Genomic DNA, 13,930 nt, shown 5'->3' with positions numbered 1-13,930 from the left:
AGAGTCTGTAAACTGTTTCCCACAGAGGCGAACACATGGCTGCGGGAGTCTGGGTTTGTCGCACGCAGCCTGGATTACTGAAACTCAGTGATGGTAACAGCGTGGTTTCTTGAGCAGCTGAGCTGGTGTCGTGATCAGCCCCTCTTTGTCCTGTCTCCAGTGCTTATCGGGCTGGCTGTGAACTGGTTCAGCTCCTCACGGGTCCCGTCCAGCTTGAGACGTTCTATGAGCTGTCTGGCCCCACGGGAAACCATTGTAGGTTTCTGAATTATTAAGTTAGATCAGGTCTCGGAGAAAGAAGCAAGACGAATCTGTGGAGCATCATGGTCTGTGCAGGGTGATGAGAGGATACAGCTGAGATCAAGGGGAAGGAGAGAGAGGACAAACTTTTGGTTGCAGCACACCAATGCAGACATTCTGCTCATCCTGCATTATCCCATCCTGGAACTAAATATGATGATGTGCATAGACCTCAGCTAGCATGCTAACCCGCTGTGCCAGCCATCGCATGTACCTTGGATCCACAACTTCCAGTTCCTTCCTTGGAACAGCCTGCTGCTGCTGTCACGGTTGGTATCGACTTTATACACTGAATTTTTGTACTTTTAGTGAAAAGTATGTAAGGATAGGCACCCCTGTGTGGCCTTACCTCTCAAGCAGCTGTAACAGGACAGTGTCCTGTGTCTAGCTGCAGGCATGGTCACCCAAGGTAGTGTACCGATGAGTTTGTGGAAGGTCACACGAAGGCTGGCTTTCAGCTCCCAGTTCATTCTTGTGAAATTGGAAATGTGCTGAATTCAACAGTTCTTAGCACATGGTGAGGATACTTCTAATTGAGTCACTTCGGTTCTTGCTGCTTGGGTCTAGCGACTTCCCGACCACCTTCAGCCCTGCTGGGTACAAATGCTTCCCAGTCCAACGCTGCGTACAGCAGCTGCGCCGCAGTTGGCAGGTGAGTCTCCCCCTTTTAACTGTGTATGGAGGGCGTCTCCTAAACAGTAGGTCAGGTGCTGATAGCAGGAAAGTTTATTTTTTTTAATGTTAAAAGGTGTGTCTTTCAACACTCCTATCTACGGGAAGATGAGGCCAGTGCATTTTGCTTTAAGTCAGCATGTCAGGATTTCTGCTCATAGCAGTGTTTGTACCTATGCTGGTACTGACACAGGGTTGTGGGACTGCATGCATGACTGTGCTGGGGAACTGGTCCTAGTTAAAACTAACTGGACAAAAAATACAGATCATGGAGTAATTCAGGTGAGAAGGGAGTTGTGGTGGTCTCTAGTCCCAGCTCCGGCTCAGTGCAGGGTCTGCTCGGGGGTCAGATCAGGTTGCTCTGATCCTGATCCAGACTCGCTCCTCTGTGCCCCAGCACCTTGTAGGTGATGTCCCCGCTTGTGTCTGCCTTGTGACTATCCTCCGCTCCTGTCTCTCCTTCCCTTGCAGTGCTGCTGGTTCTTGCTGCTCCCCTGACGCCCCGAAGCGGTTTCTTCCCCAGGCTGAACAAGCCTTCTTCCCTCAGCCTCCCCTTTCCAGGCAAGAGCTGTGGTCCCATCGCCACCCTGGTGAGGCCCTCCGCTGAATTCGCTCCAGTTTATCCATGTCTTTGTGGATTTGGGGCCCCAGGCTCTACCCACTGTCCAGGCAGTGTTTAGCAGATGCTGTGTAGAGGGGAATAACCCCTTCCCGTGATCCCCTGGCCACGCTCCCATCCTGCCCAGGTCATTGATTTGCACAGCCTGGGGTGCTGTGGGCCCCTTCACGCTGCCAGCACGGTCGGCTCTGTCTGCCAGGACCCCCAAGTCTTCTCCACAGCCTGGGCCAGCGGGACAAACTGCTCTTGTTGTGGTGAGACAGAGCGGTTAGTGCTGGGCTGCGGGAACTGAATTTAACAGGGCTGAGTTGCTTACAACAGTTGCTGTGTTTGGAATGGGAGGAATACATGTTTCAGAGTGGGATTCCTGACACCCAGCAAACTTCTGGTGTGAGCCTTCTCTGACCCCAGCACTGCATGTTCTATCCAAATGCTTTATTAATACACGAGCAACCCGTAGGACAGGAACCAGAACCCACAGTTTTGCTCCCTCCACTTCCACCCCTCCTTGGGGAAGTCTCCTGGTTGGCCTTCGGACCAGGATTTCATCTCCTCAGCTTTCTCTTCCTTGCTACTGTGGCTGCACCTCCTGGGAAAGCCACCAGTCCGTGTGCTTCTGAGCCAGGTGTTGGGAGCAGGCTGTGGTGCAGGAGGTATCAGCCTTTTTCCCTGCCAGCTGTCATCTGAACGTCTCTGAAGTTGTCCGTACATCCTTTGAGAAGCCCAGGGAAACCCATCCTGGCAGCTCTGGCTGCTTTAGGCAGGCAACAAGTGCACTGCTACGTAAGCCTTCAGGTGGTTTGGTTTGGTCGAGCTTCTTAGTTGGCACTCATCGTGTACAAACACCGAGTAACCTGCAGGGATGACAGCTCCTGAGCCAATTTGGATCCTGCCACACTGGCACTGGTGCCTGAGGCTGCGGTCGTGTAGTCAGTGCTTTTGCCATGCTAGTGAAAGGCCTTGTTCCATTCTGGTATGGTCCTTTTGCTAGAGATGGCTTCCTTCTTCACTCTCCCCGCCTCCCAAGACATCCATTTGCTGGAGCACTGCCGGAGTTGCTTCCCCAACCTGGGTTCAGCAGCACCTCCAGCAGCAAACAGCCACGATGCCTGGGCCGAGGTGGCAGCGAGGAACTGGGGAAGGCAAGCTGCTTCCAGCCACCTCCATCTGGGAAGTTCCGTGTCTGTCTGACCCTGAGGTGGCCAAGTGCAGCTTGTCTAGGGGCAGAGCTGCCTGGGAAGCAAAGCCTGAGCCCTCACAGGTCACACGCAGTATTTTAAGATCAGTAAGGTGGTACCAGAGCAGAACAGGCAGTGAGCTGCCCTGCAGCCTGCTGCGCCTCTGGGACTACAGGTTTTTAAATAAAAGATAGTTCTTCTGGAGCTGGCATGCTCTGAATCAATCCAGAACAGTGCTGCTTCATAGCATCTTTAAGGTGGAAGAGGAAAGAAACAGGTAAATTTTTCGAATTCCTGGGTTTCTAAGGCTTAAACAAAGCCATTGTATTGTTGGAGAGGCATGAGGAATGCCTAGTTAATCTTCATGGCTGAGTAAGAGAATTTAATGGGGTTAATCTTGCTCTCAACAGTGGTGGAGCCACAAAGTTGGGGGGGAGGCAGTTCTTGGGGTTTGTTTTAATATCTCAGATGACAGCTATAAAGGTGTTCAGAATTTTAATGATCACATTTAAACTGGAGTCTGAGAATTGTCGAATCTCATGCTAGTCTCACAAATTTGAGTATTCCTAGTGCTTGTTTTTAAAAAACTTACTATCATCCCTTTTTTTTTTTTAAATATCTACCATAGTTGATCCGCTTTCATTTTGTAAGGATTGCATTTCCTGGTGTGCCTTCATGAGACTCCAATAACATTACTTGGGGTTTTTTATGTTAGGTCATGGTTTTGCTGCTGCCCTACCATCTGGGTAATTTGGCTGCGCAGTGATGCTTGCATCGTAGTGATCAGTATTTCCATTTCCAAAATAGGTCTGGCATGTCAGTCAGATGTTGGGAAATAGTATTGAACCTTTTATTTGTTGCTCTAAAGTCAATATTTTCCTGAATTTTCCTGCTTATTTCACAGATCAAGTCTCTTATAAACTCAGTTTCCAAATACGTAGAGGATCCTAAATTATACTTTAGAAATGAGATTTTCTGTCTATCCCGATGCCGTGGTAAGTGACCCTGATTCTGCAGTGCTCCGAGCTGAAGCTGACGTAGTGTAGGGCGTCAGAGCAGTCGTGGTTATCAGAGCTTCTAGCTCACCTGGGCATGACTGCAGCATTTTTAAAAAAAAAAAAATCTGATTTCTGTTACTTATTTTTTAAAAAAAATAATTATGTTTAAGAGTACCTGTATCAGAAATAATGAATATGTAAAATCACTTTGCAAGTTCTTTAGAAGTTTTCAAATGGGGGCCTGCTTGCTGGTGGTGGTAGGTGGAAAACTGTTGGCCCATGTTATTTCTAGCTCGTTATCTGCAGAGGAGCTGGGAGATGTAGTGGTTAGCAACCAGGCAGAGTGAAGTGATTCCTCAAATTAGTTGATGGGGGCGGAGGTAATGCCTACAAGGGCTTAAATCTATACTACCCAGTGTCCTTAGCTTCCATGTATAGCATGGACGATGGAAGGGCAGAAGCAAGATGATGGGGATTGTTGGTTGGGGGAAGCCATAGTTTTTCAGTAGTTGGTGTTTGGATGGATTGCTGTTCTGGACACTACTGCTCACAGCTGCTGTGCCCAACTGTTCCTGATGGATTGACTTGAAGGTGGCAAAGAGGAAAACCTGACTGCTCAGAGAGGCAGCAAGAACAGGCATGCTAAAAGATCAAAGAATCAGATAATGGTTTGGGTTGGAAGGGACCCTAAAGACCCCCCAGTCCCACCCATGGCTACGGGCGACACCTCCCAGCAGACCAGGTTGCTCCCAGCCCCGTCCAGCCTGGCCCTGAGCTCCCAGGGATGGGGCACCCACAGCTGCTCTGGGCAGCTTGTACCAGCACCTCACCACCCTCACAGTAACAAATTTCTTCCTGATATCTGATCTAAATCTCCCCTCTTTCAGCTTAAAGCCGTTTCCCCCCGTCCAATTGCTACAGGCCCTTGTACAAAGCCCCTCCCCAGCTTTCTTGTGGGTCCCTTCAGGTACTGGGAGGTGCTCTAAGGTCTCCCCGGAGCCTTCTCTGCTCCAGGCTGAACCACCCCAACTCTCTCAGCCTGTCCCCGCAGGAGAGGTGCTCCAGCCCCCTGAGCATCTGCGTGGCCTCCTCTGGCCCCGCTCCTGCAGGTCTGTGTCCTTTTTGTGCTGGGGGCCCCAGAGCTGGACACAGCGCTGCAGGTGGGGTCTCCCCGGAGCGGAGCAGAGGGGCAGACCCCCCCCTTGCCCTGCCGGCCACGCTGCTGGTGGTGCAGCCCAGGGCACGGTTGGGTTTGTGGGCTGCGAGCGCACGTTGCCGGGTGCTGTTGAGCTTTTTGTCCACCAGCACCCCCAAGTCCTTCTCCTCAGGGCTGCTCCCAATGCATTCTCTGCCCAGCCTGTGTCTGTGCTTGGGGTTGCCCCGACCCAGGTGCAGGACCTTGCCCTTGGCCTTGTTGAACTCCGTGAGGTTCACACGCACCCACCTCTCAAGCTGTCGTGGTCCCTCTGAATGGCATCCCTTCTCTCCAGCGCGTCAGCCGCACCACACAGCTCGGTGTCGTCGGCAAGCTTGCTGGGGCTGTGCTCAATCCTGCTGCTGCCAGCAAAGGTGTTAAACAGCACTGGTCCCAGTACGGCCCCCTGAGGAGCGGCGCTTGTCACCGGCCTCTGCCTGGACATTGAGCCATTGACCGCAACTCTGAGTGCAGCCACCCAGCCGATTCCTTGTCCACCGAGCAGTCCATCTGTCAAGTCCACGTTCACCAGTTTAGAGGCAAAGATGTCGTGCGGGACAGTGTCAGATGCTTTGCAGAGCTCCAGGTAGATGACATCAGTTGCCTTTCCCTCGTCCACCAACACTGTAGCCCCAGCATAGAAGGCCACCAGATTTGTCAGGCACAACTTGCCCTTAGTGAAGCCAATGACCTCCTTATTTTCCGTGTGCCTTATGACAGCTTCCAGGAGGATCTGCTCTGTGATCTTGCCAGGCACGGAGGTGAGACTGACCAACCGTAGTTCCCCAGGTCTTCCTTATTTCCCTTCCTGAAAACTGGGGTTACGTTTCCCTTTTGCAGTCAGTGGGAGCTTCACCAGATTGCCACGACGTCTCGATTACTCCGGACATTGTGTTTGTCATTGCAGAGAGCAAATAACTTGTTGTGGGGGAAGGAGCAGAAGGTACAGAGCAAACCGTTGGTGTGAGAGCACCGAAACTGTAAGGTTGTCTTGGGAGCCGGAGGGGCTGGGAGCATTTGGGGCAGCTCTGGGGCCACAGGCTCGCGATGCCTCTGGAGGGGCGGCCGCAAAGCGGTCGTACCCTGTGGGCAGCTTTAATGTTTTCCGATTCATCGCTCTAGTTCCAGCTGTGTGTGAAAAGACTTACAGCCTTCAGTCCCGTTCTGCAGTTTTTGGCCCCTTAACCTCAGCCGTTCAGTGCCATCAAGAACTGATTAACAACAAAGTTTGAGCAGCTTACTGCATTGCAGAACTACTCTTGCAGAAGGATGTTTTCTCAACACAAGTGCCCTTCTGCAATCTTAATTCTGAAAAGGTCATTGAGGGTTTCTCTAAATGTCCTGCTACAGAGCACACGTAGGCAGTAGGGAGCGAGGCAAGTCATGCGTGGTGGCTTAGAAGCAGCACTTGGACTTGGAAGGAGACTTTTCTACACCAGGACTAAACTCAGCCACTTTTCCGGATCGACTCACTTTTCTTACCCAGCATCGGTTTCAGAAAACCCTTTTGGGGCATCTCAGGTTTTTTTTGTTTGCCAGAAGAATAAATAAATAGTCTCTCAAGCCCACGAGGCTTTGGAGGTGGAGGATGGGAAGAGCAGCAGGGTGCCAGTGCAGATGTGGAGACCTGGAGTGTGCAGTGGGTGGTCAGAGCCGGTCTAGACTAGGAGTGAGTATGGTGCTGGCCAACACGTTGAAGATGTCTAGTGTTACATGAGTCATTTTGACTTTGTGTTGTCCCCCTCTTAGGGAGAGCTGAGGCTCTTGACAGAACAACCTGATGTGTGCTAAAATGTTTGATGCCGTCTCAACTAGACTTGGAACGTATCAAGATAAAAGTATACCAAAATTACGCAAGATGAGCTGTATTTCATTTACTGCCGGAACTTTTGCACTGCCTTGTGAAGAGATCTGCCTGTGCTGCTCCTTCCCTTTCAACAAGCCCTGGTAACTGCAGGGAAATGGTCCAACCTCTGCACTGTCCCATTGAGTCCCATTAACGCCAAACGTGGTTCCAGGTGTGCAAGAGATGAGTTTCAGCTCAGGGGGGACTTCTGCCAGTCCAGGGAGCCAAGATCCTTCTGTTTTCATCCCCTAACTGTGCAGGAGAGGTGGGATTTAGAGCAGGAGCCCCCTCATCCCCTTTCTGCAACATAAGCAGTCACCCCAAGAAAGATGCTTAACCTCATTCATATAAGCTAGTTGATTTTAAAAGGAACATTAATGACTAACTAGTCTGACCTTGATGGTTTGAAGTGCTTTGGAAATTATTCTGAAGAGGAGAATAACTGAAGCCATAAGAAGTAAATGGAAACAGGATAAAATATGACATAGGTTTACCAAAAATTGATTGTACCTCCTCACTTCTCTGGACATGAAATCCTTTTTTTGGATAAAGGAATTGGGGCAGATCTAATGTGTCTGGACTTCCACAAAGCATTTGATATTTTGCCACATGGAAAATCAGAAGTGAAAGCAGAGAAGCTGAGGATTAATACAAGAATTGTGGGGGAGGCACTGGCTAAAGCAGAGACAACAGTTTTTGGAGTGTCCCTCCAGTCTGCAGAGAGGTCATGGCAGGGCTGCTCAAAGATGAAATCTTGGAACAGTCCTTCTGAATGCGTTTTTTGTAATGACTTTGGCACAGAAGGTGAGCTGAGAAAATTTTCACAAAACATTGCTGGGCTTTGTTAACATGGCGAAGATTTGGGATGCCGTGCAGAAGAAACCAGATGACCTTGAGAATAGGCACGAGGCAGAATTTGGTTGATGCCTGTCCAGGGCTGATTTAGCCATAACTCTGCAAATAATCCTGTCACAGGCAATTTAATTTGGGTTGGTTTCCCTGTAAACTTCTTACATACCTTAGACCTCTGCCCTTCCACCTTGCTCTCAAGTCTTCTACTGCTCCGTGGTGGCAGCTACTCCAAGCAGCAGTAGCCGTGTGTTGGGGGCACGTGCCAGCTGGTGGTGGACTACCACGGGGCGGGGGGGGGGGGGGGGGGGGGGGGGGGGTGCAGAGAAGAGCTGCTTGAGCGAAAGGTAGTTGGTGTGAGCCCAATAAAATGTGCATGAGCTGGCCATAAGTAGTCTGTAAATGGGAATATTTCTAAGAATTGCAGAAAGAAACGCTTCAGTGGTACAGCGTTAAAAAATACAAATTTTAGGATGAATAACAACGTTATGAAGGAAGACAGCAGTGTGGTGCTTCTGACAGTTTTTGATTTGAAGGCTGAGAGCCTGTCCTCAGGCCCCTCTTCCTCCCCACTCCCCTGGAAGGAGCAGGTACTGCACTGAGATTTGGGTGAAACTCCTTGAAGTTGAGGGGCGTAATAGCCATCCTTCTGTGAAAACAGAGGGAAATCTGTTCCGCTTGTTAGCAGCGTGGATGGGGTCCTGTGGGGCAGCTAAACCTGGGAGGGTTTACAAGGACAGACAGGAGCAGTTCGGTGGGGAGGTGGTTCGGGGGCTCTGGATGTGGATAAAGGGAGCAGAGTATTTTGGATGCGGTGACGTACAGCGAGTGGTTGGAGTTCACAGAGGAGACCACCAGCAAACTTGTTTATCTTCCAGGAGCAAAAAAAGTAAGAACTCTGGCAGGGAGCAACTCCAGCACAATACACACCACCCCACCACCACCCCCGGAATGGGACTCAAAAATGGTTTCTTTGCTGTGAGTTGCCATCCTTAGGAGGTGGCTAGCATGTGCTTCCTTGCTTCATTGCCTTCTTTCTCTTGCTTTTTTTGCTGTTGGAATCAACTCGGAGTACTTGTAAATATTGGATAAAGTGTAAAGGACCTTAATGAAGACAAATACTCAAACACAGGTGAATCCTCTGAGGGATTAACAAAACTCATCCATGGACCAAAAAGCCCGAACTGACAACTTCTACTAAAACCTTACCGGGTTTTGTTACTGGCAGGCAGAATCTTTTGAAGTCTGCTTTGGGGTGGGGTTTTTTCTTAGTAGTCTTAATTCTTTAGGATTAACACCACATTGAATTTGCCCAGGAGCTTTAAAGGCAAGACATACCTGTCTGAAAATCAAGTCTTGTGGCTATTTCGTCTGATACTCTTAAGACAGTTCAGAAGAGCTTGGCCTCATCTTCTCCCTGAAGGTTCGTGCTGGGCTGTGGTGGCTGTCTGCAAATACTGTGCACCAGGAGAGAGAGAGAAACTATATCAATACCTTAAGGGCGAGTGTAAAGAGGACGGGGCCAGGCTCTTCTCAGTGGTGCCCAGCGACAGGACAAGGGGCAACGGGCACAAACCACAAACGGGAGGTTCTGTCTGAACACGAAGAATTTCTTTACCTTGAGAGTGACAGAGCACGGGGACAGGCTGGCCAGAGAGGCTGGGGGTCTCCTCTGGGAACATTCAGACCCCAACGGGACATGACCCCGTGCAGCCTGCTGGAGGAGAACCTGCTTTAGCAGGGGGGTGGGCTGGTTGGGCTCCAGAGGCCACATCCAACACTCACCGTTCTGTGGTTCCGCAGATGCTCGTGGTGTTTCACTGTAGCACCGATCTGGCAAGACTGGAGTTTGGGGCGCTTGTGGTTTTTGTCTTCATCTTGTTGCTTGGCACAGTAACAGCCCCAGGGGCTCTTCCAACCTTGGGCAGCAAGATGTAGTTCAGCACTGAAGCAGCAGCCCCTGCTTGTGAAGGTCTTTTAGCGAACTGGAGAGGACTTTGGAGTTCTGGAGGCGCCATCCCTCTGCTGTCATGTGGGTGGTCTGGCCTGGCGCTGCTGCTTTCCTTTTGAACTAAGACATCTGGTTGTTTCACGGCTGTGCAATGACTTGTTGGTATCTTGTCAGGCTTGGCTCCCCTCTGGTGCTCTGCCAGCGTAGTGTGCTGGTGCTACGTGGGGATGGTATTACCAGGAGGATGGATCATGAGCGGGACTTTGTCATGGAAGAAAATGCAGGTTGTAAAATGCATTTGGTGTTCTTGTGTCGCTTTGCCAGAACGAAAATCCCTTCCTTTGCTGTTCTGCAGATGCTTATGTTGACAGTATAATTCCCACTCAGCGTGCCAGAAAGGTAATAGAAACCATACTTGATAAAATGGCACCACAGATCTGAGAGCTAACTGACTGAAATGTGATCCTGACTACTAGTCAAGATAGTTATAATAGTCAAAATAGCTAGTTATTCTTGGCATGTGTTGTTCCATTGGCAATAACTCATTTTCCAAAATCCACCAGCAGAAGTACCTCAGGGTTTAGAGGAGCAGGAATGCTTCCCCCTGCCTATTCCTACTTTTTAAATTAACATGTAGAAAACGATCAGTCACAGCCAAAATTAAAACTCACTAGTCGGTGTTGTCCTCGCTCTGCCAGCAAAAGCACATGTTGCTTTCAGCTGCTCCGGACCTGGTCTGCGCAGACACAGACACGGTGAGCTGCCCGAGACTGGCCTGACACGGAACTGTCTGTATTTGTATGCAGACGTTGATGCTTAAAGCCAGAGTAGCCTGATTGTCTTAATTTGCTCAGAAGTTCGTCGGCTCTACGAAAACAAGTGAATTAGGACAAGTTGGGGAATCAATGGGTTTGCAGGTGTGCAAATTGAGGTTTAATCTTTGTAGCCGGCTTCACCCCCTGAGTTGTGTTTTTTTTAAGTCCCTGGGCAGTTGTGCTTTGCTGGTTCTTCCACATTAGCAGCTTGATCATAGCACAAAGTTACCAGCTGTCCGCCCGTTCCCGGTAACTGACAGCTGTGTGTTATTCTTCTGGGCCGAGTGTGAGGGAATGGGGTTTATCCCCCCTGGCAAAGCGTGCTCCCGTGGGCAGTTACCCTGGCTCTGCTGAGCCACCGTGACGCAACGCATCAGGAGCTGAAGGGTGTCGTTGAGGTCCCTTGGAACTGTATTCATGGCAGCTTGCGCTGGTCAGATGGTAACAGCTTCAACCAAAGCTAATCAACTGCCTTCTTACCTGCAGCTGAGGGACCTCCAAGGTATGGGGCCGCTACTGATTTCACCCACAGTAATGCAGAATTTATACTTGTAAAATGAAGGGGTGGGTGGGCTTCTCTCTTTCTGCGTAACAGTGGTTGGTAATGTTTCATTTTGTTTTGTTTTTTGACAGAGCGGAAGCAGTTTCCATGTGTTTGACCAAGGCCAATTTGCCAAGGAGGTGCTTCCAAAGTACTTCAAACACAACAACATGGCCAGCTTTGTACGGCAGCTCAATATGTGTAAGTATCTTCTGGGCAGCTCGGGGTGCAAAGTGTAAAGTCATCCTGAAATAAGGTTCCCCTTTTCTGCCCAGGCTTAAGGGATGTTTCAGCAAGCTGGGAGTGTTGGCTAGCTTTGCGATCACTCGGCTTTTGGGGACCAGGTGGTAGTTTTAAGCTTGGCCTCTGCTGAAGGGAATAACAACTTCTAAAACTGAAAACCTCTGCTGGATGGAAGGAGCTTCAGACTTCTTTTATCCTGAAATTCCCTGATTCTTAGCGCAGGAGTTCTGAATGGTTTCCTTGTGTTTGCCCATCACAAATGTTTGTGATGGCACTCTTGGCCGTGCTGTGTCATAAAGGAGGACCTCCTCTGGAATGCTTCCACCGAGACAGGCCCACCCCCTGTGACAGCTTGTTCATTTTCTACTCTCTTTCTTGAGGGGATGTTGCTGCCAGCATCATGTAGAGCTGGCATGGACTGAACTTGTTCTACTCAGCAGCAATTATTTAAAAAAAAAAAAATAATCCATAGAATCATAGCAAAATAGGCCTGAAGGGATTTCGCAATCATTTTAGTCCAATCCTCTGCTTCAAGGCAAGATCGACTGCCTCTGTGTTGTTCCTGATGACTTTGCATCTAACCTATTTTTTCCAGACCTCCAGTAACCAAGATTCTGTAAGTTCATCAAGAAGCTGTTAGCGTAAGGATTGTGAGGCAGTAGAGTTGTTTACTGAATGTCTAACTCAAACCTTCCCAGCTACAGATTAAATAGTCTACTTCTTTGCTTTCTGCAGTGGATATAAAGAGATTTATTCCTTTTCCCTTTGTGTCAGCCTTTGTGTCTTTGGAAACTTGGTACCTCTCCTCAGTTCTCTCTTTTTTTCATATTTTATTTTCTCCCCCTCACACACATTTTTTAGAGTAAACGGCCTGTTTTTTTAATTCTTGTAGGTTGTTTTCCAGCCTTCAATTGTTTGCATTCCTTTCTGAACTGACTTTGTTCCATCTCTTTGTTGAAGTGCAGCAGCCAACATTGGGTGTATCACTGGACAGAATAAAAAGAGTAATTTGTGTGTCTTGAAGGTGATACTTTTCTGTATATCCCATTATGCCATTGGCCTTTTTCTCAGCAGTGTGACACTGACTTTTGTGTTCAGCTCATGATCTGCTACAGCATTCAGATCATCTTCTGTTCAGCTACTGTCTCTACCTGGTGGTTTTCCCTCCCATATTTGTTTGGTTTTATTCCTGCCTCGGAGTTGTACCTTGTATTTGCCGGTACTGACTTTCATTCCTCTTGTCAAAACCGCTTTGAATTGCAGTCTTGTCTTCCAGAATGCTCACAGCTCTTCCCAGCTGTGTTTCAACACTGAACACGCTCTGTTCAGTCCTTCATGCCCTTTATGAAGATGCTGAATGGGTCTGGGCCCACACGTGTGTACGGGCCACCACAATATTTGTTGCTAGCTGCTCCCTATTTCTGTTGGGTTTATGTCCAGATTATATTAGTTTGCTGATTTTCCTGCTTTGAGGATGTCATGCTTTGGTTGAGATCTGCTGGTTTTCTGTTGATAAAGCTTGCTATCCCGTCATTGAAATCCTGGGTTTTGATGATTTTGTACAGATTAGTGCTTGTTGGTGTATTGGAAACCTCCATTTGAACCAACAATAATCCACAACTTTTAACATATGAAGATAAGTCTTTAGATGTGGCATTTAAGGACATGCTTTAGTGATGGACTTGGCAGTGTTGGGTTAATGGTTGGACTGAGTGATTTTAAGGGTCTTTTCCAACCTAAACAATTCTGTGATTCTGTGGAAGAAAATTAAATCAGTTTAACCTGACCTTTTTCTGTCTTCTGGGTTTGTTTTGGGTTTTGCTTTGGGTGATTTGTTTCTTTTAACTTATGCACGCTTGTACGTGCGAAGTGGCACCTGCTTGCATAGCTCTCTGAGAAGGGTCAGCAGTTCCCAGAGAATGAAGGAATAGGGAATGCTCCCATTTCACATCGCTGCCAAGGAGAGGTATACCCAAAATACCAAATCCTGCCCGGAGAACAAGGATCACATTGAGCTGCTTACGTGTAATTAGACATGGGACAGCGGGACGCCTCCAGAATATCACTTAGCAGTGCCTTTCACCTCGCTTGCTGTTTCTTTTGCTGGAGGAGAGGGAGGAAGACTCAGCTCCCGTCTGCAGGCGGTGGGTGGGAGGGCACCCTGCAGAAGGACAGGCTCCTTCAGCAGCTTTGCTTCCCTGCCCAAAATGACCTTTCCAGCTGCACTTGTCTGTCCTGTCACCACATCTGACTTGTGTTTGGAAGGAGGAGGGGGATGGTTCCCTCCAAAGCACACATCTGTGCTCGCATACCCAGGAACGCTTTGGAATAGGATCGACCTGAGCATTTTTTTATAAAATGCTTTATATATAAAATTTTATAAAATATATAAAAGTTTATAAAATAAGGTAAAGGCTGCCTCTCCAACGGCTGCTGCTTAACTGGGGGAGTAAGAAGAAGCAAGCAAGCTGTCTGGTCTGTTCCCTCTCACTCTACGTAATGTTAAAAGGGTAGGGGAGGGCAGGGGGAATAACATTATTCTGGGTGTCAGCTCCTCCTTTCAGTTGCAGGGATAGAAGAGCTGGAACAGAATGAGGTGATTGGACAAAAGTATGTCTGAGTGACAAGGTGTTCTTTTAAAAAGCAGGGAGCAAGAAGTAATAAATCTCCAAAACCAAGCTAAGGCAGGGCTGAAACTTCTTTCTAGCAACACTTTTTCCAAG

The 13,930-nt window shown here is 48.7% G+C and overlaps 1 protein-coding gene across 4 annotated transcripts in view; it reads left to right on the top strand.

The window, feature by feature from the left end:
- The window catches only part of HSF1 (heat shock transcription factor 1), a 72,418-nt gene that overhangs the window by 9,955 nt on the left and 48,533 nt on the right, over positions 1 to 13,930 (top strand). For all 4 annotated transcript variants that reach the window (XM_055704465.1, XM_055704467.1, XM_055704464.1 and 1 more), the window contains exon 2: positions 11,057 to 11,165. In XM_055704465.1, coding sequence (XP_055560440.1) covers positions 11,057 to 11,165 — 109 coding nt within the window. The remainder of the gene's footprint in view (positions 1 to 11,056; positions 11,166 to 13,930) is intronic.

The sequence above is a fragment of the Falco cherrug genome, chromosome 3 (genome assembly GCF_023634085.1).
Source record: "Falco cherrug isolate bFalChe1 chromosome 3, bFalChe1.pri, whole genome shotgun sequence".
Lineage (NCBI taxonomy): Eukaryota > Metazoa > Chordata > Aves > Falconiformes > Falconidae > Falco > Falco cherrug.
This window is presented reverse-complemented; position numbering and strand designations above follow the sequence as displayed.